The 25,859-nt window shown below is 44.1% G+C and overlaps 1 protein-coding gene across 1 annotated transcript; it reads left to right on the top strand.

The window, feature by feature from the left end:
* The first annotated feature begins 1,646 nt into the window (after positions 1 to 1,646).
* Positions 1,647 to 25,470, top strand: UBXN7 (UBX domain protein 7). Its single transcript, XM_005529509.3, has 10 exons — positions 1,647 to 1,796; positions 3,913 to 3,980; positions 6,773 to 6,838; positions 8,877 to 8,989; positions 14,476 to 14,622; positions 15,016 to 15,106; positions 16,173 to 16,300; positions 16,552 to 16,945; positions 17,396 to 17,475; positions 20,652 to 25,470. Exons 1-10 carry the CDS (start codon positions 1,675 to 1,677, stop codon positions 20,811 to 20,813), a joined length of 1,371 nt encoding a protein of 456 aa, XP_005529566.3. The 5' UTR covers positions 1,647 to 1,674; the 3' UTR covers positions 20,814 to 25,470.
* Positions 25,471 to 25,859: the final 389 nt, after the last annotated feature.

Below are 25,859 nucleotides of genomic sequence, written 5' to 3'. Positions count from 1 at the left end.
CAGTTTGGGTTTCTCTGTGGTTTGATGTGCAGGTTATTTAGAACTGATTTATCTCCACAGTTTCAAAGTGTATTCTGTGTTCAAACCAGAGCTCTTGAGTCTTTCCCAGAAAATCTGAGAAAGATCTGAGTATGTTTTGCCCAGCCTGATGTTGTCTGAGCCTGGTGTTGGGCAAAGTGTTTTTGTCATTTTGGTGATTTGCTGCAAACTCAGGAAGAATAACTACAGATCCTAAAGCTGCGCCCAGACTGGTGCAGCTGCATTTTACCACTCTTCCTCTCTACCAGGCTTTCTAAAGGAAAATAAGCTCTTTGGCAGTTCACCACCAATGGAGAAGGTGCTGTAAAGAATTGGGTTGCAGGAGGGCTTCTTCTCCTGAGGGAGCTTCTCCTCATGGGGTGGATTTTGAGGAGAAGTTGGGAGGTAGAGGCTCATCCTCTGAGGAAAGACTTACAGGTGATGTTAGGAATTGTTGCTTCATCCTGAGCAGCAGCATCAAAACTGGGATTATTTGCACTTAAGGTGTTCAAAGCCAGTTTGGACAGGGCCTGAAGCAACCTAGGGTAGTGGAAGTTGTCCCTGCCCATGGCAGGACGTAGAACGGGATGAGCTTTAAGCTCCCTTCCAACCCAAACTGTTCCATGATTCTGTGATATGAATAAATGTTAGTCATTATACGAAGAACTCTGTAGACAAGTACTACTTTCTCCCTCTTGGCTGCTATTTTGATTTTTTTTTCCTTCTTATATAAACTGAACTTCTGCTGGTTTGATTTTGCCTTTCAGCAGAATCTGTAAATCAGAGTGTCTTTTCTTCCATCTCTAAATCTGTTACAAGTGGATAAAAAGACTTAGCAGCTGATTTAATATTCTTCCTGCTAAAATGTTAAGTCAGGTTTTCATTTTTCTTTGTGTATGCCTGCTTGTGTGTGGAAAGTTCATAGAATGATAGAATGGTTTGGCTTGGAAGGGACCTTAAAGCTCATCTTGTTCTACCTGCTGTGATGGGCATGGACACCTTCCACTGTCCCAGGGTGCTCCAAGTGTGGCCTGGAACACTTCCAGGGATGGGGCAACCTGTGCCAGGGCCTCCCCGCCCTCACAGGGAAGAATTTCTCTACAATATCCTTTCTGTCCCTGCCCTCTGGCAGTGTGCATCCATTCCCCCTTGTCCTGTCCCTCCATCCCTTGTCCAAAGTCCCTCTCCAGCTCTTCTGGAGCCCCTTTAGGCATTGGAAGGGGCTCTGAGGTCTCTCTGGAGCCTTCTCTTGTGCAGGTGAACACCCCCAGCTCTCCCAGCCTGGCTCCAGAGCAGAGGGGCTCCAGCCCTCACAGCATGTTTGTGGTCTCCTCTGGAGTCATTCCAACCATGTACTAGGGAAATGTCTGACCTCTGGAAGAAAATTGAGCTCAAAACCCGTCGGTTGGTTTCCACTAGGTTTTCTGTTGCTGGCAGATAGAAGCCTGACAGTCCTGACTGCAAGCATTCCCTTCCCCCTGAGCTGTGTATGTTTGTCTCCTTTCACAGTTGTGCTTCAGGGATAAATGGCAGCTGATGAACTGTTCTTCCTAATTATTAATGCTTTGAGAGAGAAAGCTGTTCTGGGCGCTTCCAGTCAAAACGCTGTGATTTCCCTTTGGCATTCCAGGTGCCAGTGAAAGCGTGGGGAAGCATATGCTTGAAGCATGCAACAACAACCTGGAGATGGCTGTCACCATGTTCCTGGATGGAGGAGGGATAGCAGAGGAGCCCAGCACCAGCTCTGCGGCGGTGTCTGCTGTCCGCCCGCACCCCGAGTATGTACCTGGGAGCACGGCTGTGCCTACCAGCCTGTCCCACAAATGTCACAGTGCACAGCAGGCAATTGTCACTTTTCACACTGCTTTGATCTTGTTCAGTTGATTGCTCCAGCATTGTTCTGGGTGTTCTGGTTTGTAGACCAGAAGTGAGTCTCTTACACTTCAGAAGTTTTCTGTAGCTTTCACCTACTGTTTTTTACAAACAAAGCCCAAGTCATTAAAGTAGGGATCCAGTAATAAAAGAGTCTTATTTTTAAATGCTTCAGCAATCTTGTTTTACACTAATTTAGCAGTTAGAAGGTTCTCTTGGTTTGGTTCTTATAAATGAAGCCACCTTACTCCCATTTCATAGATTCATAGAATTTAAGGTTGGAAAAGACCTCTAAGATTGTCAAGTCCACCCATCAACTCAGCACCACCATGTTCACCACTAGCCCATGTCCCCAAGTGCCACATCCATATATTTATTGAACACCTCCAGGGATTGTGACTCCACCACTGCCCTGGGCAACCCTTTCTGTGAAGAAGTTTGCCATAATATCTAACATTAATCTCCCCTGGCACAACTTGAGGCCATTTTGTCTCATCCTGTCTCTTGTTACCTGGGAGAAGAGTCTGAATTGTGAGTGTTTTATTGTGGTGGTTTAACCCAGTTTGGCACTGGAAAGACCAGGCCCTGTACACCAGTATTCAGAGGAATTAGCAACTCCAACACCTTCAGTCTCTTACATATCAAATGCCTGCAAAGGGAAGGGAATTTCCACTGAAGCATGGCAGAGTCTCAGTGCTGCCTATTAATGTGACTGCTTGGATTAAAGGGCATGGTATAAATCACGTTCATTAAATATGGTAAATTAAACGTAAGCTTGGCTTTTGTCCTTAGGAAAAGCTTCCACTCCAGGAAAAAGACAGCTAACTTATAGAGGAAAATCCTTGCCCCTCATACTTCTGAAGCACATGTATAAATTTAAAAAAATATTTTAGTGCTAACCTTTATAGCTGATGTGAGGTGCATTCCTACTTGAACCTTTAACAAAGTTAAAATAGGAATACAGATTAGTGTTCTTATTTCTAGACAACTTCCAGCACATCAGTGACTTCAGATTTTTCTTGGAATTCTTTCTTTTTTATACTCAACACCCTCCAGGTGCTGATCAGCTCAGTGTTCCTCCTAGGACAAGAGAACAGTAAATGTGCAAATGGAGAGTAACTAGTAACAGAGCAAAGATGTGGAGGTTAAGAGCAAGGTTAGTGCATCCTGCTGACATCCTGGGCTCCTTTCTGGAACCTGCATGGTCAAGAGCTGCAAAGTACACACTTCACACCTTGGAAATCTGGGGGAAGAGGCAGTTCATAAACAGGATGTAGCAGTGGATGAATCCTTCTCTGTGTAGATCTGTGGGCTGGGTGACCACACTGTTGTCACAGAGATGCTTGTAACTTTTTTGTGATTTCCTTTCTTCTCCTAATTGTAGTTTTGGATTATCTGTAAGTGTCTGCAAGTATAACTGACTGAGCTGTTGAAATGTGAGAGAGCCCAGTTATGTAAGCCAAGAACTGCTTCAGAAATGGGGCAAAATGGCCATCTTGACCTTGTTTTCCTTCCTCTGGAAAAGAGAGAGGTGGAAGTTTCAGGTGGAAGCAAAAAGTCTTCTGACAGACAGAAGCTGGTAATAAGGAAGATAATATTTTTTCTATGTAGCTAACAAGGAAAGTAGGATAGCAAGTGGATTATTTAACGTCTTTTGCTAAGTTTTTAGAAGCTTCCATGTTCTAACAAAGTTATTCAAGAACAAAATATGTTTAAATAGTAGATTGACAAAGCCTGGGATCAAGTCACTCAGGGGTTTGCATAATGTTCTATCAGAGGTCATCCATGCCAGCTCTCAGTGCACAGGGTACCATGTCCAGCAGCAGTGCCATGAGTGGGAACAGATGCTCCCTCGAGGTCCCACTTAATCCCAAACTTCTTCATTCTGTGCAGTGGTACAGCAGTATCTTTAACTGGTTCAAGTTGCAGGAGCCTTGGAGCATAACAAAATGTGGTTTGTACAGTTCTTGGAATATTACTGTCTCTCTGATATTTTCTGTTTTGTTTCTTCTCCTTTGATAGAGATGAAGTACGAGCTCCAATTCCTCAAAAGCAGGAAATCTTAGTAGAGCCTGAGCCTTTGTTTGGAGGTAGGCTTGTGTTCTTATTTTATTTCTGCTTTCTTTACCTTGAGGTGAGCTAAGTGTCAAAAATGAATCAAAACTTGTTGACTATGAAGAAATAACACCAGTGGTATTGAAAACCTCACACGTGAGAGATGCTTTATTCCCAGGGGTAATAATTTGCTAAATATTGTTTCATGAGACTTTGTGAGGTGGCAGGCAGTTAATTAAGTATGTCTCTGTGTTCTGGGGGCCCAGAACTGTGGGGTACTGCTGTGGAGATGTTTGAGGTGCTGCGATGGAAGATGGAGCCTTGGCTGATGAGTGAAAATGAAGAGGACAAATACCTGTGTTTTGAGGAGATGACTGATCAGAAAGAATGGCTGAAGTGTGTGATTGCTCATACCCATCTCCATTTCTCATGCAGGAATTTAATTTGCTCTTTAAGCTGTGTTTAAAGCTATTTTTGTTGTCTGTGTCCTTCTCATTTGGACCAGGTCATTCCTGGGCTGGCCTTTGCCATGTCAGATGGATTGAGAGCTTTGCCCTTTTCACTGAGGAAGGCTGTGCAAGTGCTCATCACTGCAGTGGTCTCACACCCGTGGGAAATGCTCATTTTGATCATTTAGTTCCTGTGTTAGAAAGGAGTAGGAAGCCAAGCTTCAGGTTTACCCCAGAACTGATTTTGTCTTGATTCTGTTTTTCAGCATCAGGATGCAGAAGCTGAGGGGTGGTTCAGAGGGCAGCACACAATGCCAGGCAGTACAGGTGCACACCACTTGCCTTTTTGCTGTACTTGCACAGATAGCAATATTAGCTTTTCTAGTTTTAGTCCTTTTATCTTTTTTTTTCCTGTCTGTTCTGGGAGCTGGAAAATTTAGACTCATTTAATATGCTTCAGTCCCCAGTCTCATCAGAAAATGTTTATTCCTTAGACAGAATATGAATCACTGAAACGGCCTAACTTAACTTCTACATACTGATGTGAGATGCATAAAGCACCAGCAATTTGAAATACACACTCAGTTTGCATTTATGCAAAAAGGGAATGACATACAAAATATCTGCTTTCATTGAAGTGCTTTTGCAGTTCTATGAGCTTCATTGATATAATTTCATTACATTCCTCTTGCTTCTGAAAGGCCACCTTGTCAGCAACAGTGAAGCTGGACTTAAAAGGTCTCAACCATAAGATGCAGTGACATGAAAACAAAGACACACTGTTTATTTAATCTTTGCACTTCCCATCCGGCCTGGATTTTGGAAGTGGGGTGTTTAATAGCAGAGGAGGGCAGTTCTGCAGCAGGAAATGTGCATCCAGAGGAAGATACCCTGCTGATGCCTCTCTGAAGACAGAGGAGCTCTCTGCACTTTTTCCTGTGGACCAACAGAGTTTTTGACAAAGATCTATTGACTCCTGTGGCTTGTTAGGATTCAGATCTGCTAACACTAACACTTGGTCTTCTTACACCTGCCTGTTACATGCTGATATCAGTCACACTGTCACTGACCATCCACTGACCTGGATCAGTGATTCCCTCCTGGCACTGTCTGTTCTACCAATGCCACTTGTTTCCTGCACAGAGCACCCTGACAAAGTAGCTGAACCTGAAGAGATAATTGGTCTCAGCTCTAGAGGAGATGGCTGTTTCTGTTTCAGGGGTCATACTGAGGTGGTTGTATAAGCTCAGGTTTTTTCCAGCTGGGAAGGTGACCCTGTGTATTTGTGCCCTGCTGGATACATGGATCCCATCATTCAGTACAAAGGATCCTCCTGGACTGCTGAGAGCCTCTTCACCTGTGCTGCCTGGCTCGAACTGAGCCTGGCAAGGACATGCTGTTTTTGCTGAAGTGGTCCTCCAGTTGCTGTTCCAGCTGAGTTTAAGTTGTTCTGAGGTTGGCTTGTGCCTAAGCACTCAGGGTGAAGGAGATGTTACTTCCTGGAGTTGAGAGGTGTTATTCCCCAGCATGTCCCTTGTTCAGGCTTGCTTTCTTTTCCATGATAGTCTGTATCATCCCATTTCCACTGGGTATAGGCTGTAATTACTTTACTTTAATTTGTTTATTATTTATTATGTCTTGTAGTAACTGGGCTTTGAAAGTTCTGTCTTTCAGTTGATAGGAAAGGAGATAATAGCAGGGATAATCTTGGCAGGCAGTTCTGTTTTCCTTCCAAGTGCAGTGTTTGTGCTGTACCTTAGGACTTCAGTGGGACTTCAGGGTGCTATGTCTGATAGCTGCCTGGGCTGATGTCTCTGTCCAGCTGCAGGTAATCAGTTCTGAAGGTTTCCTTGCAAATAGTAATGCTGGAAAAGTGTGGTTGTTGAGGCCAGACAAGAAACTGGGACAGGATCAGAGTTTAGAAAAGAGTAGAAATGCATCGTGGAAAAAACAAATGGGCTTCTTTATTAAAAAAATACTTTCTCAAGGGGTTTAATCTTTTGAAGTTTTTCATCCCCTTGAAGACCTTGGGTAAAATCTTGACTGGAACTGTGACAAGGTGATGCTGTGACAGCACTGCCAGTCCATGCTGAAGGGTCTTGGTGAGCCCATCAGGAGCTTTAAGCCTCTCTGTATTGTTGATACATGTTTTGTTTCTGAGCTAAGGCGTGCTGGAGGGAGGACATTTTAGGAAATGGAATTTACAAACTACCTTCTGCTTATTTCCATCCATCTCCAGTCCTTCCCAATGACCTTTACTCCTACACCATCCCTACTTGAGGTTCCTATTCTGTATTCCTGCATGTGTGATGGAAAGTACTAATACGTATTTATTTTGATAATATACTTTTCAAATGATTCTTTAATTTTTTTTTAAGCTCCTAAAAGACGCAGACCTGCTCGCTCGATATTCGATGGCTTTCGGGATTTTCAGACAGAAACCAGTAAGTGTCTACAGATCAGTAAGCATGATATTTTATTTTGTTACCTTTAATGCATATAAGATGGAGAAATCATTCCTGTTGAAGGCTAGGACAGCTTTCACTTACTGAAACATTTTTAAATTGCCAATTGTGTAGCAGGGTGCATTATTAGAAGTATAGAATTATGATTATTACAGTATATTCTGTCTGCTTTGGTCTTGCTAACTCAAAAATACCCTTTTTCTGCTCTAGAGGGAACTGAAAAGGGGGAAGAATCCTAACACCCAAATAGAAATTAAATTCATCCACTGGATATTTCTTGGCTAGGCAGTGGACGTTCTGGCTCTTGAATTGCATTGGAGTAGCCCTGAGGCGTCTTCCTTAGCCACACATGAGGTTCTCATGGCTGTAATTGCTGTTTGCCCTTGGCTGTTCATGCACAGAATCTCTGGATGCCCAAGTACTGGCTGTTACTTCATCCGTGAGGTGTCACAGAATGTGATTCTGTGGCAGCACAACAGCAGGTGCTTCACATCTGAGTTCTGGCTGTCTTACTGGTGTTGGAGTGTTCCTGAGGTGTAACCAAGGAATCAGTAAAGTTGGGAAAGTCTTAGACTGAGCCTAGCTGTTCCCCCAGCATTGCCCCATGTCCCCAAGTGCCAAATCCACACATCCGTTAAATCCCTGCAGGGATGGTGACTCCACTACTGTCCTGGGCAGCAGTGCCAGGGCTGGAAAACCCTTTACATGAAGAAATTTCCCCTAATAGTCAATCTCAACCTCCCCTGGTGGAACCTGAGGCTGTTTCCTCATCCAGTCACTGGTTACTGGGATCCATGGACCATGTTCCCATACAGTTAGGGGCTGGCTGCCAAACTGAAAATAGGTGTTGATAGTTACTTTCTTTCCCCTTTTCCAGTAATAATGAACACAAGTATTGAAATCACTGGTAGCTTTGTAAGTGAAAATGCACCATGTACAGAATCAATAACCTTAATTTTTTTCTCTCCATCTTCCAACCTGGTCTAGCAAAGGAGTCCTGGTCTGGCAGGAGGGGGTGGAACTGGCTGATCTTTAGGGTCTCTTCCAAACCAAACCACCCTGTGATTCCCCTCTTAAGACATTTAGAGATGCCCAACATGTGACAGATACACTGCAAGGGTTTATGGTGAAACTTCATCATGCTTTTTTGGCAGGACTTTACAGGTGGACGTCACTGTCTGGCTGTCTCTGGAAAAGCAGCCCTGGCCATGAAATTGCAGATTATCTCCTGTCTCCTAGGGCTGCTCCACGTGGATGCTTTATTCCCTGTGTGTCTGCTCAGGCATGGTTTTTATGCTTTGGCCCATTGACAGCTCCTTCCACACTGGAAAATTTTTGGCTGTGGGATAGTTATTGCCCATTTCAGCTGACCTGGTTCCATAAGATACATCATGTATCTCCTGTGATTTACCTTTATTGTCCATGGTCATGTCTGAGTAGGAAATGTGTTCTGTATTATTTCAGATGGAATTGATACACTTTAAAAGAAACATCCAAAAAGATTTCTCCATGTAAACTAAATCTGTTTGTTTCTTTCTTTTCTGTGGGATTGCCCCACAGTCAGCTGATGGAAACACTGCAATAGAAATATTCCTTTTAAAAGTTATATTGCTACAGTCTAGCTCAGTTTCCTGTTTTGAAAGCATCACTGGGGACAAGTCACAGCTCTTTTTGGCTCCTTTGTTTTCAAATACTGGTATGTGACCCCTCAGGTTTATTAGGATGTTGTTTAAAACTGAAAGCATACGAAAAAGCTGAGGCAGAGTGGTTCTACCCTTACACACCAGCTAATCTTGTTCAGTGGCGTCTAACCCTGGGACTCTCCATAAGAGATATCCTGGGATTTGTGCTCACATTCCTCACATTAACTGCCCTAGCCCTGTTGTCTCCAAACCTCCTAAGAGCTCAAGAGAATTTCACCCCAGAAGTTCTGTGTTTGAGCATTTAGCCAGTACCAAATGCCCCTTGTGAGTATGTTTAGTCTAATCCCACTCCCTTTCCTCTTGGGGCTGTGCAGTCCGGCAGGAGCAGGAGCTCCGGAATGGAGGGGCAGTGGACAAGAAGCTGACGACGCTGGCAGACCTCTTCAGACCTCCCATTGACCTGATGCACAAAGGCAGCTTTGAAACGGTGAGGGCTCACCTTTGGGTGCAGATGCTTGCAGGGTGGCTGGGGAAGGTTTCAGGATGGATCTGTGGCTGGGCAATCAGAAGGTTGCAAAAGACTGGGAAGTGATAAATATTTGATGGACTGCGTATGGGAATGTTGGTGATGTATTGAAGGATTTCACTGATGGTGGTGTCACCTGGAATGGACCCATAGGGATCATTGTGTCCACCTCCTGACCATGCAGACCACATTGTTTTATGTTTCAATATCAGTGTGGCAAATCATATGTGGTGAAAGGCTTCAGTGAGCAAGGGAGGCTGGTCAGAATGGGAAAATTGCATCCCTTGAACTGCCTCCATAGAGGATACAGAAAAAGCTGGAGTAACATTGCTTTGCACAGTTGAGGGAGGACTTTGCGAGGGGCTTTGCAAAGTGTGGTTTGCAGCACAGCCCTGCTGAGAAGCTCTGGTGGAGTTAACACAGCTGAGTTGCTTCTGATACCTGAGTGAAAGTATTTGAATGTGGTTTTGCCATCAAGCCACACCTTCATCCTCAGTGGAGGTGTTGCTCTTGTATAAAATCACAGTGGTTGTCTTTTTCTTCTGGTGGTGCTAGGGAAAGTATCCCAGAGATACAGACAGTCAGCTTTAAACAGTCTCAGGTGTCACCTTCCCGTGTGTGGATCTGTTCCTTAATTATTATGATGTTGATCAATGACTTAACTAATGATTAGAGAACATGCAGATTGGTATATATTTTTAATTTTTGAATCCGTAATTTCCAGATATTCTTCAGAAATTCCAGTTACTACTGAACTTTCTCCTGGTCATCTTTGAATAGATGAGATTGATGATGATGAAGGTCATTATTTTTACTGCATGAGAATGCAAAGTAATGATTAAATAGTACAATACAGATGTTGGAGAACCGACTGCATAAGTCTGACTGACCGAGCAAAAATATTATTTACTTTGTTTTCACATGTGCCTTGACTGCCATGCACAAGCACTAGAGCACTGCTGGAGAACTTTTGGTGAAACACTGTGAGCCTTTATGGAGTCTCCAGCTCTCATCCCATTACCCTCATCGCTCTTTTTATGCTTCCCAAATCACTGGGGATCGGTTGCCTGGGCCCAAATTCCTGTGTTCTGAGGGTGCCCTCCACAATCTCCTTAAGAGAATTCCAGCTGTGAAAGGATGCTGGCAGGGAACAGCAGTGTCCACCTGGGGGAGGAATTTGGTGCAGTGGGAGCAGAGGAGCAGCATGAAGTAGTTGGTGATCAGGTGCCCCTGCCTTGTGACCTGTGGTGCAGGGTTTGCTTTAAAAGATGTGTGTCAGGTCCTCCAGGTGATAGTACTTGCTGGGCCTGGGGTCCAGAGCTGTTGGTGAAACCAGCAAATGTGTGGTTAAAGGCACCAGTAAGGGGAATTCACATAGCAACAACCAGTGCTGCTGCCAGAGCAGTCAGTGAGCGCCCTCTGAGCGCTGCTTTGGAGTTTGAGATGGGTGCTCATCTTCCCTTGGGTCTTGCTGGAAACATAAGAAGACTTCAGCAGTGTTGATTGTAGCATCTGTCCCAGTCAAAATTAGTGTCAGAGAGTGAAATAACTGATTGATTGATTTGTTTGTCCTAAGGTCTCTGCATACTTATTCAGTCTTGAAAGGTAATTTAAAAAAGAGGGTGGGCTGGGGTTGGGGAAGGGGTTTGTGTACACTCACATTGCCCTGTTTTGTGCAGTTACCTGCACTCTAAAAAGCTGTGCACTTTCTGGTGTTGGCACTCATCTTGCTGTGTCCTTGTACAGTTCCTTGTCCTGTGGGATACCTTTCATTTCACACTGATGCTCTTCAACTTCATTGCAATACAACTCTTCACACCTTCTCACTGTGTTGACCATTTCCCCTTGCATTTTACCTTTTCTGACTGCAAACTGCTCTACTGCTTCAGCCTGAGACAGTGTCGGGCCCCAGTGACCACAGCCTCTAAAAATTCATCTCTAGCAAGCTGCTGTTGGCTTTTCCCTTCTCTGTATGCTGAGATAAATGAATGTAAACCATATGATAAACCAGAGATGCTCATCACATTCCAGAGTATCAAAGACTAAATACTGTCATTGCGATGCTTTTGTAGTTAAGTTTTGATCTAAGTGGGGTTTTCTTTCCAGGGCTGGTGTGTGACATGTTCTAGTCTCTGGAGTGGTGTGCAGAAACACTCTGACAGGGTTCAGCCATGTACATTTATGGGAGAATCATTTAGAATTTAGGGCTTTGTTGGCAGGAGTGGTGACATCTGGTCTTAAGTATCTTTGTCACTCATCAGCTGTTACTGCTCTTTGGGTACTTTAAGGTTGTTTTTTGATAGTAAGTACCTGTAATTATCTTTAGTTTCCCCCAAGAAACCTCACTTTTCTTCAGTTACAAGGGAGCTTTGTTACCAGTAAGGCCCAAAAAGTTGTTTCATTTTGACTCAGTAATACTGGCTTTAGGAATAGGTGTGGTTAACTTCATGGCAGAAAAAATTTCAAGAGTTGAATGACATTGGGGGGATTTTTTACCTGCTATATATGAAAAAGCATTCTGCTTGACATGCAGAATAGCTTATGATCACTGTCCTTGTAAAGTTCAGTGTGTTACTGACTATAATTCTCCCATTAATGTGGAATATGTTAGGAGTAAATCACTCAAGTAGAATAAATAAATTGCACACCAAACACGTCTGATGGAGAACAGTATGGTTTTCTTCTCATCTCAGACTGATTTCAGGAATTGCAATTGTTCTCTCTACATGCCTGTGATGTGAGAGATGATTGAATTTGGGGGGACACACCAAATTGACTTAGTTTGCACTTCTTGTGGCAGAGATGGTTCTGGTGTGTGCAGTTCTGTGCTTAACACTCAGCAGGGTTTCAGCGAAGTGACTGAATGTCACGTTGCAGAGTTTCAAGTCTGTCTATATGATTTTTTTTTCTCATTTAACCATAACCTTTTTTAGCTGCTCCTTGCTTTACAGCTGAGACTGAGGGGTTTTTTGTTTCTACTTAAAAAACAGCAATAATTTGGAAGCTGATCTGGTCACTGTATTCAGATGGAGCAATTACCTGTGCATAAGGTGCTTCTAGCCTGGTTTGGGTCAGCACAGCTGTGGCTCAAGAGTGCCTGGGTGCTGAAAAGATCTATGTCCTGCCCCAGATAGGAAGGAGAAGTGTGGCCCAAATAGGAGATTTCTTGTTTGATAATGTCCTGCTCTGACTCTCTGTCAGCTGTTACCTTCCACACTGAGTCACACACATGTCCAGAGGGTCACAAGGTGCTGGCTCAAATTCCTTCTTCTCTCTGTTGCCTTGAAAGGATTGCATTTCAACAAAACTGAGCCAGCAGGAACTACCCTAACATTTTTAAATCATACATGTTCAGAGAAGTCAAATGAGAGGAGAACTTATTTTCAGTAGTGCAGGAGTTACACAGGGAGATCCAGCACTGAGTATAAACCAAGTCTTGTCTCACAGATTGTTTCACCGGGTTGCTGTTTGCTTCCCTAAGTTGTAATGATGAAATATGTGACTGGGCAGAAAGGGTAAAGGCACAATGAGGACAGATTGGGTTGGTTTGGGTTGGTTTTTGCATCTGGGCTCCACTGGCTGTGCTCTCAAAGAGTGGCTGTCCTGTACTGCCCTGTCTGGGGGCTCTGTGAGTGCCTGGCACTGGCCTTTATACCTCAAAGGAGGAGGGGAATGGGGGGAGCACTTGATGTTGGATCTAAATCCATCAGGTCCCAGCTTTTGGGGTACACAAGCCAGCTCTTGAGCCTTCCCTTGTTGCCTTATCACTTGCCAAAATGACCATGATATAATAAAATATAACATAATCTCCAAATCCACAGTGTTTCTTCTCCTCACACTCTTGTCCTTCCACCCCCTTGGAAGAACCCCTGGAGCTGTGTAACAGCTGTGTGTGAGATACCAGTTTAACTGTGTCCTTTTAAATGTTAAATCCAAAGTTTGCTTTTAGAAGGAAGTTAAAAATAGTTTCAAAAGCTCTGCCTGTTCTGCAGGTGAAAACTCAGTTTTTCAAATTTTCTCTGTGGAATTTCCTGCTTGCATCCTTCCAAGGCCCTCAGCTTGACAGAGGAGAGGTAGAACCAGAGGTTTTAATTAATATTAAAAGACTTACAGAGTGAGGATAGAAGAGTGAGATGCACTTTCCAGCTTTCTAATTACATATTTTTGGGAGTGTTCTTGCAAGCATGACAATTATATTTAAGACCCTTGCCAGTTACTTAGGTGTCACCTTCCCCACTTTTCTCACCTGGTGACCTGAATTCTGGCAGTATAAATTAGTGGTAAGTAGTTAGTGTGAGGCCCCTTGTGGGAACGGGACTATTCATGCTTCTACCTTAATTTTTTTTCCTTTGAATAATACAAAAGCTGCCTCTGCAGGGCACTTGGCCACACAGACTGACTTAGCAGGCTGAGGTTCTTGCCTTGGTGAAGCTGAGTGTGTGGAGTTCGCATGTCTATCTGTCACACAGTGGACAGGCAGACTGTTCCGAACTGCATTGGCTAAAATACATTTCAAAAGTAAAAATTTTGGTTTGGGTAATAAAGTAGTGCCCAAACAGCAAAATCTTGCATAATATCCTGATTCCCCTGAATTTTTTTGTCCTTTGAATTCCTTAACAGTAGATTACCAGCAGGATGGTGAGCATAAATTTTAAATTTTTATTTTTTTAAAGCAAAGAGAGTTCCTATGCCGGTTCCAGTCTTTCCAGGTGGTAAGAGCATTCCTGCTGTTGATCTAGCCCTCTTTTTTTCAACAGGTATGACAGTTCAGCGATCAGAATTACATTCTTGATCAAACTCCTACCATTAACTTGCAACCAAGCAATCAGACAGTGCCAGCTTTGTGACTCAAACCAGTAAGATTTCTTCCTGCGCCTTCCTGTCTCCCTCCCCATTTGCAGTCTGGATAAGCAGCATCAAAAAAGGATGCCTAATTCGGCAGTTGGACAGTCACAGAGTAACTCAAAACTTGGAGAGAAAAAGAAAACACACAGAGAAGGGGTCCTGTTGAATCAATGCAAGTCCTCTGTCAATTATGCAACCTACTTACCTAGATGGTCCACGGGTTTATCTTTAGACTGAGCAGGTCTTTGTTGTCACATCAGTGGGACTGACTACACTTTTCCCTGAATAAATACTTTATTCAGCATCGCCACGTGTGTCCCCCCCTCTGAGTTGCTTTTCCCACCCTGTGCTTGGCTTGTTGAAATCCAGCAGCTCTGTTCATCGATGTGATTCTGTAATTCAACCAGGCTCATTTAAAACAGATCCTTCAGCCCTGCCTTCTGTTTTGTGGGTGCCTTTTCACTAGCTCTGTCCATCCTCCTCACTGTGAAGGGGTTTGGTGGAAGGTCTGGCAGTGGTAGAAGCCATCTCTGATCATTGCTGGCATCGGTGGTGTCTGGCCCTTCATCCTTATCTAACCAAGCTTTTCCTTCTGCTTCCAGGCCAAGGAGTGTGGTCAGATGCAGAACAAGTGGCTCATGATAAACATTCAAAACGTGCAAGATTTTGCCTGCCAGTGCCTCAACCGTGACGTCTGGAGCAACGAGGCTGTGAAGAACATCATCCGGGACCACTTCATTTTTTGGCAGGTGAGGAATTGCCTGGGGATGGACGTGTGGGTAACTCGGTGCCTTGGTAGATGGGACAGTGGGGAAAAAAATTGATTTCTTTGGAAAAGATGGAATTCTCTTGGCAAACCTGCACAAAAGATGCATTTTGTGGAGTGTATGTAGTTTATGGGTAGAGATGTAATTCATGGATATGCATTTGAGGGCATCAACTGCCTTTCACTTGTGCAGTCAGGATGTTACCATGTAGTTTCTAATACATGGAGAGCTAGAGGCTTAATTCCAGCTTGTCAGAGTTACTGAGAGCTATGTGTACCATTTGCAATTTACACTGTAGAAGAGAGAAAAACTGCATTTTCAAGCTACAGCTTGTTTGTGTTCCCTCTCCAGCCACTAATCTGCCCAATTTTGTAGGTATACCATGACAGCGAGGAAGGACAGCGGTACATACAGTTTTACAAATTAGCAGACTTCCCTTATGTCTCCATCCTGGATCCCAGGACAGGTAAGACAAGTGGCAGCTGGTTTATTTGGAGTTACCCTATGGGAAGGACTGACAGTTGTAGGCTGGAATACCTTCCACTGCAGTTTGTGTTACATTGGGCTGAATAATCTCTTCAAGACCTGAAGGACTGACTCAGCGTGTTCCCAGAGGAGCTAAGGCAATAAAACACCCAAAACTTGCAAAAATTTTATGTATTTGAAGCTTAGCGAGTATTTTGCTTAGAAAGTGAAAATAGTTCCATCTGGTGGAAAAAACTCTGAATTCTTTTTTTTTTAAGTCTTTCCAGAGCTTCTTGAAATCATGTGGTGAATAACTACAGTATTTGTAATTGCTGCATGAAATCTGCTTTCTGCTCCTCCCACAGAGCTTTGTGAGGCTCAGCAATGACTTTAAATTGCATCTTAATTTTGAAATACCATTTTGGCTTCGAGTTTTCAGTTTGTTTTGCTTGTTTTTTACCTCAAACTTCTCCCTCTCCTTCCAGCTCTTTCAAAGTTGTTGCTTTTTCTTTTGTATCCACCCGCTTCTTTTATCATCATATAATGCAGCCTGCCTGGTTATATAATGTTGGTCTGGTCTCCTGTTTCTAAGGACTGAAGTGATAGTGTCTGTGATCAGAGCTGAGACCTCTATGTAGCTGACTTAAGCCACACAAAAATTAAAAAACATGTGTTTTTTAATGTTGCAACTGAAGTTAGAATATTCTTCTTAGCACTTCTGGTAACAAATGCTGTTTGCCAAGGGTTAGAATCAGTTAAGCAAGATTGGATAAATGCTTCTTCATAAACTCAGTGGTTTGGTGTTTATTCATTTGAGGCCAAATTCACCATTCTGTGCTCACATTTCCATAGATAAAAATAAAAGAATGGAAATAAACTGTGTCTGTATCCCTGTCTGCCCCTTTTCAAGGGACTGGAAGGAGGAAGCTCCATAATTATCAGGTGGTAGCCTGTGGGAAGCTGCAGTTCCTCAAACAGGGACTCTTGCAGCATTGAGTTGGAGTGTTTGACCACTAAACTGCAGTATTTTGCTGAAATTTTGATTGATGCCACCTTTTGTTCCCTAGGCCAGAAGCTTGTGGAGTGGCACCAGTTAGATGTGACTTCTTTCTTGGACCAAGTGACCGGGTTCCTGAGCGAGCACGGCCAGCTGGACGGCCACTCCAGCAGCCCTCCCCAGAAATGCTCCCGCTCAGTAAGTGTCAGGGTCACTGTTTGTGCTTTTGGCACTTGGGTTGGGTTTAGTAGTTAGAGTGTGAAAGGAATATTGATTACTGCATGCAGAACTCCAAGGAGAAGCCATTAAGTAGTTACAGCATGCCTAGCTTTCCCTGCTATGCATTCCTGAAAGATTTAGTGGCTTCGCTTCTGGAAGACTGATGTCCTTTTGGTTTTCAGTACATCTTTGAAGGCAGTTGTGATGTATGTGTTGTCTGCATCCCACAGGAGAGTCTCATCGATGCCAGTGAGGACAGCCAGCTGGAAGCTGCCATCAGAGCCTCTCTGCAGGAGACACATTTTGATTCCTCACAGGCCAAGCAGGAGAGCCGGTCGGACGAGGAGTCAGAGTCGGAGCTTTTTTCTGGAAGCGAAGAGTTTATTTCTGTTTGTGGATCCGAGGAGGAGGAGGAGTCGGAGATTCCAGCCAAGCTGAGGAAGTCTCCACACAAGGACTTGGGGTATAAAAAAGAGGAGAGCCGGAGGCCTCAGCCTGAGCCCTCTGCAAGGACTGAGCCTGGGACAACATCAAACCACAGAGTCCTGCCCTGCATCAATGCGGGAGCGCTGGAGGAGTCACCTGACAAGTCTGAAAGTACGTTCCGGGGCCTGGACGTGAATGGTAAGTGCCCATTTTTTATGGCTTTTGTTGTGGCTTTTTTGCCTGAAACTGTTCATAGGCTGCCAAGCCTGGTTTCATCCCTTCTTTTAAAAATCTCTCTTGCTTTCCTACCTCCTTGCCAGCAGACATGTGAGAGACTCACCAGCAGCACCACTCGGGCACAGCAATGCCTGTAGAGCCCTCTGGGTCCCTGGGCTCGTATCTTGCCCGGGAGGAAAGTCCACTCTGGTGTAACACAGGTGCAGTGTGCTCTGGGCATGCTGGCTGGGGTCACTCACTGCTGCTTTGGAAGGGACCTGAGCCTGGTGTGCGTATTTTGAGCATTGTGGTAGAAATTTATCTTTTGTTTGTCTCCAGTCCCTCACCCTGCTGTGCTGTCCCTCCTAAAATCTACTCAGGAGCTCAACTCAGCTGCCCTGGTGTTAACTTGTGGTAACTTCCTTTGTGTAGGACCAAAGGCACAGCTGATGCTGAGGTATCCAGATGGAAAGAGGGAACAAGTCTCACTGCCTGAACAAGCTAAACTTCTGGTGAGTGGAGTTAATAGGAATCCTTGTCTGAGTAGAGGAAGGATGAAACTGGAGATTTTCTGTGCCTGGGGTGACACTGTTGAAATCGGATCTAGTGGGAGAGGTGTATCCAGGGAGTGCTTGCACTGTGGTCTGTGTCATTCCTCTCTGATAGCTACTGGCTCTGTGTGTCTCCACTGCAGCTTGGGTTTTGTGCACACTCCAGTGTCTTCCTCAATCCCTACACTGTTCATTTCCATTATAAAATGACTCTAAATGGCTTTTGCCTTAATTGTTAATTGCTGTAAAACGCTCTCAGCTTTCTCATTTCTGGGGCTTTGTTTCTAAAATTAGTTGGTTCCCATGGTAAAATCAAAGGCAAAACTCTTCATTCTCATTCTCCATCTCTCCCATCATACTTCTACCCTGCCTTCTGGATGTGGATGTTGGAGCAGACTTCGGAGGAAGTTCCCCAAAAACAAATTTATTACAGTATTATTTAATTACTGTGCCTCAGGTGTGCATGTCAGCTTTGGGCTCCTTACCTTGGAGAAGTCCATGTGAATGGCATTTCCATCAAAATTTTGCAGGTGCTTACCTGCAGAGTGTAAAGAGGTTACTGTGCTCCTGTTTGCCATAAGTTTTCAGGACACAGTGGCCAGTTAAGCTCATTTAAATGTAATCAATCTAACAACTGGAATCACAGGGAAGACAAAAACACACCTCATCAGAAGGATATTGTGTAGATTTGGGAGAAAAGTGTCCTGTGTTACAGAAAATGGGGCTATTGCCTGGCCAGCAGCTCTAGGAATGTACAGTATCCTCAGCACATGTTCTCATCCTTGACTCTCCTGCTTTAAAATAACTGGAAAAAAAATCTTGAGTGCCTTTTCAATGCAGCTTGTTAAGTAAATTTGCATGTATTATTAAACATGTGGCAGTTTTGAATACTGAAGCAATTCATTTAGGCAATGAGATAGAAAAGATAATATTGAAATATCCCTGATAATCCTGACTTTTGGTTTGGCTCTTTTTATGCACTGTGGAAGTTGAAGGAATTTTATGTCAGCATATGATTTTCCTTCTGCTCTGCAGTCAGCAGAGGAATTTAGCTGAGTCAAAGTTTGTGGGTAAAGACATCTTTTGGTTGCAGAGCTGAGCAAGCAGTGTTTGTGCTCGTCTCGTGTGATATTCTGGAGCCTTTCAGTCAGATCCAGATTGAGTCTCAGGTGTTTCTTTGTGAGCATCATTTCCATACTGATTTCTTTCAGCCCTTAGTTGCTTCCATTTTAAAGCTGGCCAGAACTAGCAAAAGAAATTGCTTAAGGAGACAGTTGCACTTCAGGAGTTTTAGCTGATGATACTCCCCAACACTGCTTTTAAAAATATTTTATTTTTAGTCCATTGTGTTATTATTGATCAAGCACTATCTTCTCTACACACATTATTTCCAAGAGATGCTTATGCTTCCAATAGTATCATGATGCCATTTCTTCCCCTCAAGCAAAAAAAAAAGAAAAAACAAAAATTAACAAAAAGAAAGAAGGCAACGCTGCCTCACTGCCTTTTTATAGAAGCAGTTGCTCATTGTGTGCAAATTAAGTCAACTTTACTCTGTTCAGCAGCTCAGCCCACATTCTGAATACCTCTGGTTTGCTAAGTGTTTCGGTTGTGCAGGGAGGACTAGCCTGTGAAGGGCCAGGGAGGGATGTGGGCAGGAAACCTGACAGGATGTTTAAATTCAATGGTTTCTAAAGGAATTTTGATAATCTTTGTTGCCTGAAAAGGAAATCTTCCCATTCCTTGCATTCCCCATCTGACACAGGCACTGTGACCTGCAGAGCCTTTGGAAACCAGTCCAGGTAAAGGAGGACGTTGGGGCAGTCTCCTTATGCCACAGGGGTGTACATTTTGATAAATTTGGAAGGAACTTCCCTGCTGGTATTTGCCTGACTGTTCTGCACCCATGAAACCTTGGAAAAGCCCAGGTTGAAAAGAATCCCTGGAGATCACCTGCATCTGCTCAAAGCAGGCCTGTAGCTGAGCTTGTCCAGAGCCCTTTCAAGCTGAGTGAGGCTGGAAGTTTGGTGCCTCAGTCCCCCCCATCACAGAATCACAGGGTGGCTCAGGGTGAAAGTGGCCTTAAAGCCCATCCCACTCTATCCCCTACCATGGCAGGGACACCTTCTACTAGCCCAGGTTGCTCCAAGCTGCATCCAAACTGGCCTTGGTCACTTCCAGGGATGGTGCAGCTTCTCTGGGCAGCTGTGCCAGAAGGGTGCTGTGGGCTGCTGTGATTTACTGGCATGAGTTGCCCACCAAAACAATGTGAACAGTATTGATAGGAGCCCCTGGTTTGTTCACACTTTTTGTTACTTAAAATTTATCTTTTCTTCCTTTCTTACAAAAGCTACAATTTCTCCTGCCTACATCTTGCTCTGTTGCTCTATTATCTTCTTTTCTTCTGCCAGTCCCCACTTCTCTGCCCCTCTCTGTTTGTGCTTTAGGTTCCCAGCTTCCCTGGTGAACTTGGGAAATCTCTCTCAGCACAGCACAGACATGGACTCTTCCTGACATGCCTGTTTCTTGGGATGTGAGCCTCTCATCCCAATGCTCTGCATCCTGCCCCAGTTGCTTCTGTAGGCAGAGAAGCCAGTGAATTGAAAAGATCTTTAGAAATCCGAAATCAAACAACCCCAAAATCTCCTGCTTCCTGAAGGCAAGAAAAAAAAAAATTAATAAAATTTCTGCATTTATTTTGGTCAATGCCACCTCACCAAAATGCTTCTTTGGTGGTTTTTAGCTTTAGGGTAAGGACACTATCTGATAAACAAATGAAGGGGCTTCTACTTTGGGTTATTTAAGGCTTTTTTTTCAGATTCTATTTGACTGTGTCTTGAATGTGTGGTGTGGAATTGAGCTCTCTTGCATTAATGCACTGATATCTATAGTTTTATGTATAGTTTACCTTGTGTGTAAAGAATCCAGTAAGGGATCACTGGTAATTAGTTTTTGTGATTAATCATACCATGTGTGGGTGAAATTAAATGTTAAAGAATAAAAGGGTCTGTGCTCTATGCAAAATTTCCAAAATTTAAAATTTTATTTGTTCATTATTACAAACTTCCTTTTTAAAGGAAAACAGAATTATTTTTTTTTTTACATTCTGACACTGGTTTGCCTTTCTTTTTCCCCAGGTTCTTGTGAAACACGTCCAGTCCAAAGGATACCCCAACGAACGTTTTGAACTGCTCACCAACTTCCCTCGGAGGAAACTCTCCCACCTGGACTATGAGATCACGTTACAGGAGGCAGGCCTGTGTCCTCAAGAGACTGTCTTTGTGCAGGAAAGGAATTAGCACTGTGGCCTGAGTTCTCCCAGCCTTCCTCCCTCTCCTCTTTGCCTGGGACAAGAGTCGTTAAATATGCAGTTAAGGGTCGTGGGATTGCAGTGCTGGAATCAGGCAGCTGGCTCGCCCTTCCTTCTCCTTCCTCCTCTCTCTCCCTCCCTTCTCACACTCTAGAGACCAAATGAGAGTGCTCAGAGTTTTATTTTCTTCCTCAGCTGCAGAGAGCATTGGGAAGAATACCTTTCCTGTGCTTTCCTGGAATAAAGTAAAACAGTGATGTGTGTATCCAGCATGCTGGAGCTTGGAGTGGCCATAATACACAAACCTTTCTCGCTGCTATTCTTAAATCTGGTTTGTTTAATTTATTTTTGAAAAGATTGTGTGATAAGGCGCAGAAGCATCTCTGTAAGGACAGACATAATCTTCAGGACAGTCTTTGCTTTGTTTGGGTTCCCCTACACAAAAGGTCTCCATTAACCTTCCAGCCTTTTCTTATGCAACACTCTGGTTTTGGAAAGGAGTTGGGTTGAGCTGTGGTAAAATACTCTGGCCCACCTAATTCAAAGGCTTCTAGTTGGCCTGCATGTTTTCCTCCTGCTTTAAATTGCCAGTGGACATAGTGAAAAAACCAACCACCCCCCCAGAAATCCAGCTGTGCTCCGTATGGGATTGACTGCTTGGCCCAGAGGGAAAGCTGTGAGTCCAGTGCTGGAGCAGACCCAGCTCCTTTGTGGGAGTGGGTGGGTTATCCACGTTCTCTTCCCAGCATCCTCAAAGTGTCTCCTTACTTGCTCCCAGGATTTTGCAAATGACAAGGGTACTGTAAAGGTTTTGGATTCTCTGAGAACACCTGCCACAGAGACTTGACTGTCAGTTGGCTTTTTTCCTTGCCACAGTGGTTGGTTATGGGGGTTCTACAGCACTGACAGCATTGAGCATCAATTGATGCTTCATAAAACACTTCCCAGCCTGATGGCTTGAATTCCCTGGGATGACTTTTATTCTATTTCCATGCTGATCTACTGTAACTTACCTCTAGATTTGGAGGGGTGCATGGAAAGCTGCTCCTTGGTGCAGGCTTTCCTTTCAGCTCTGGAAGCTGGCACCACAAGTCAGTGCCCTGATTTTCCTCCAGTGTCTTCTCTAGACATGGAGCTGTTGGTCAGTTGGTGTTTCAGCAGATGTTCCAGGAATTAACTGGCACAGCCCTCAGCACAGTGTGGTGGATTTGTGATTTGTGTATTTACAACTAAAAACTCAGTTTAACACGGTTTTCAATTGCTGAGGAGAAAGGCACATGGGACCTGGCATAACTGCTGACTTTTTCTGACACTCTCAGATGATTGTCCTTGTTAAAGACTTTAGTAGTCAGAAATTTACATATTCCAATTTTTCAAGTTATTTTGCCTTTGATTTCATACTTGCATCTGTATTTTGGGACCTTTAAATGCAAGAGATGACAGAAAATGTCTGGTGTCCCCCATGAACCCACGAAAACTTCAGCTCACAGCTGTCTCCTGCTCCTAATTGAGGTTTGACATGTAATCATGCAATTGTATAAATTGATTTCCCTTTCTGCTGCAGGATGTAGTGTCAGGAAAGCAGAGTCTCATCTCAGTTTCCTGATCAGTGGTTGATGTGACACCAGATGTCATCTTTGGTTTGTAAAGAACCCCAGGTGTGGAGGCTGCTCCCAGCATGGGGAAGTGAGGGAGGTCTTGTGTTTGGCCTGTGAAGCAGCAGTGGCACCTCTAGACTGAAGGATCCTTTAGTTCCTGGATATCCAGATCCCTGACTTGCACTTCCATGTAGAACTAAAGCTTCATGAAGCAGCTCCAGCTGTCTGGTTGGAATAACAAGTCCCAGGTGTGGTTTATTGGTGCCTTCCTTCCCCTGCCCCTCCAAGGCCTGCTCTTGTGTATGGGGCTGGGCTGTGTAAGGAGACCCAGAATTGCTCAGACAGGGGAAAGGAGATAGGGAAGTTGAACATCTACACTGAAAATGGCATTTTCTTGTGGTTTCTAGGAGTTTGTTCTGTTCCAGGAAACTGATCCTGGGTTGGGCTTTTCTGTTTCTGTGTCACAGTGTGTTTTTTTCCTATTACCTTTCTTTTGCTTTGCTTTAAGAGCAAGGAACAGAAAAAATTTTAAGGAATAGGTATCCCTGCAGTTGGCTCTTGTCTTTGTTCATTCCCCCCTCTCTCCTTCCCAACCCAAACCCAGTGGCATAGATCAGCTGTGCTGTGGGGGCTGAAATCTAATGAGAAGCTGCACCAACCAGGATACAACTTCAGTTCTTCATCCCTTTGGAGAAATATTCTGCTGGCCTGAGGAATGTGGTTGAGAACATAAATCACATCCTGCCTGGGACAGCTCGTGGCAGTGAAGGTGATGGGTTGGGCAATGTTTAAAGAGTCTTTAAACAGTCACTTCTAGATGTAAAATCTGAAGCTCAAATTGCTGGAAAAAATGTGTTAAATTTGATTGGGAAATACAGTGTTGAGCTGTGAAGGACAAAGGAAACCAGTCCTTCAAAAGCTGTGGTTTGTAGCTTCCTGTGGGTGTCACTTGGTCAGGATTTGCTTGTGGTGCTGCAAGAGCTGGTGGGGTTGGAGGAGAAGCAGTGCATGTAGGCAGTGGAGGTTTTTCTGAGTGGAGAACTGGTCAGGGCTGCCGTGGTTGAAGCTGGAGCTCCTTGCTGCTGGTGGAGATGTTCCCTTTGCCTGTCCTCTTTATCTAACACAGCTTTGTTTTGGGATGTAATGTCCAGTGGTCCCAGTCTCAACCAGGATCCTGGAACAGAAGGTGAAACAAGCTCTCTCTTTCCATGCCAGGTGCAGCTGACACGTTTACTTCCCACTTCAGAGGCCCACAGAAGGATTTTGGATCTTTCTGATGCTACATGCTTTGAAGTCAAGCTAATTGACCAGCCTCAACCTCACAGCATTCTACAGGCAGGTAGAAGCTGGGCCAAACATTTCTGGCCATTCTTGTGTGATTTCCTTCAGCCTTTGAACTAAGGCTATGATTTCTGACGTTCATGGACTGCAGTGAACTGGTAAATCAGTTCAGTTAACACCACTGATCTTAGAAGAATGTCCAGGATCTGCAGGTAGCCTTGTAAAATACAGTTGTCTGTAAAAGGCATCCAGATGTACCATTATTCCTAAGTAGATCTAAACAGAAATGTTCCATCAGCTCCTCCCAGAGCTCTCTGACCTTCTCCTCACTGTTAGGGGGAAGTGACGCCTCTCCTTTGTCCAGATTGTGTTTCACAGGGTCCACATCCTTCAGAGCTGATTTGTACACTCAGCTTGCCCTGGCACTGGTGCTGTGGTTTGTACCTTTGCAGAAAATGGGTTTGGTTCAGGTTTTAGAAACTCAACCTCTCTGCTGAAAGTTCTCAAATTCCTGTCAGAGCACCCAGCCTCTTCACTGGGACTTGAGCAACAAGGGCTAAATTAAAACCAGTTTTCTTTTGGGGGTGGGGTGGCATTTGTGCTGTTTGTCAGGTAGCAAACACTGCAGAGATGCTTGAAATGTGGTGGATTTTTGGTAAACCATATAAAAATTCAATGTTAACATAGGGACCTGTGTAGGAATGTCCGTCTGAGTGGCAAGATCTGTGTCATTTCAGGGCCTTATCACTTCATTTTTATTCCTTTTCAGTTTGTATTAAATGTCACTGCTTCCTTCTGGTTTAATCCCTGTTTAGTGAAGTTGATAAAAGTCTGGTGTTCCAAGAGGAGGAGGGATGGCAGAGATGTGCTTTAGGTGGGTGAAGTGCACAGTCGCTGTCCTTAAGGACTGGCTGTGCCTTGTCTGGCTGTTCCCATAGGCTCACATCCAGCCTCTGCTCTCTCTCACCTTTTCTATTTATTCATTTTCACAAGTGATTTTCTATAAAGGGAGCAGCTCCTGTTTCAAAGACAACAAAAACTGATGCTGAGCCCTGTGCTGGCTGTGTTGTTGAAATACCCACAGGCCTGTGTGGATTTGGAGCTGGGGAGGTTAATGGATGCCCTTTCTGTGATTACTTTTATTCCTGTCTCCTCTTGTTGGTGGGATGCTTGGTGTCTGTGCACTCCCAACAAACAGAGCCATATGTATTTACACACACAGGGGTTTAGTCAGAGACTGCTGCACCTGACAGCAGGGCCTCAACCTGCCTCGAGTTATCCACTGTGTTCCATGGGCACCTCGTGAGTGAGGACAGAAATTGGGGATTTGGTCACTGTCTGATCGCTGGGAGTGTCTGCAGTGCAGAGAAAAGTCACTTTGTAACTGCTTGTGAAATGGTGCCCAGATTGAAGGTGTAGAACTGAAACTGTGGAGCAGGGGATGAAGTACTATTTTATAGACCAGATTTATATGAAGAACATCTGGGTAAAACTCAGCTCAGAGACAGCAGGACTTTAGGACAGATGACTTTTTAAGAATGAGGCTGTTTCCTGGAACTGGAGAACATCCAGTTTGTAAGGGACAGCTTTTCACAATGGTCACTTTCTTCAATAATGGCAACTTCACATGGGAGGAGGGAGAGGATTAATTTGGAAGTTTTCAGCTCACTGTGCTGGGAGGGACCAAACTCAAGGAAACCTCTGATCTATATACACAACTGCTGCATTTTTTATAAATATATGTAAATGTCCTATTGTAATATTTGATCCTGGAAATAAAACAAACTGTTTTCAGTAGCTTTCTTCAGCTCTTGGTTTTTTGCGGTGGGGTTTATTTGTTGGTTTAGTTCTAATGGAAGTCTGTCCCTGTGTTATATTGGGGAGTTGCTGAGTTTTTCCTTAAGGATACTGCAGTAGAAGGATAAGGAGCTGTTGAGGACAGCACTGCCCAAGAAAGCTTCAGGCTGTTTTATCTTTAAGTGACACAAACTTGATAGGAAAAATATCTGGATGAAAACTAATAAAAAGAGGCAGGTGTAGGATTTTCCATCCTTTCCAATGAAAGAGCAGAGGAAATGGGGCTTCCTATTCTGAACTGCCAGTGTCCTCCTGGTACAGGTGGTGGCAAAGCAGAGCCTCTGACTTCTGCAGTTGCA

This window comes from Pseudopodoces humilis, chromosome 11, assembly GCF_049639895.1.
Source record: "Pseudopodoces humilis isolate 2021_Gansu_Grassland_sample_001 chromosome 11, ASM4963989v1, whole genome shotgun sequence".
NCBI lineage: Eukaryota > Metazoa > Chordata > Aves > Passeriformes > Paridae > Pseudopodoces > Pseudopodoces humilis.
This window is presented reverse-complemented; position numbering and strand designations above follow the sequence as displayed.

Coding starts and splice junctions, on each gene's coding strand:
- UBXN7 (XM_005529509.3), top strand. CDS start 1,675: ATGCTTGAAGCATGCAACAACAACCTGGAGATGGCTGTCACCATGTTC. Junction 8,990..14,475: donor ACAAAGGCAGCTTTGAAACG/GTGAGGGCTCAC, acceptor TTCTGCTTCCAG/GCCAAGGAGTGTGGTCAGAT. Junction 15,107..16,172: donor CATCCTGGATCCCAGGACAG/GTAAGACAAGTG, acceptor TTTGTTCCCTAG/GCCAGAAGCTTGTGGAGTGG.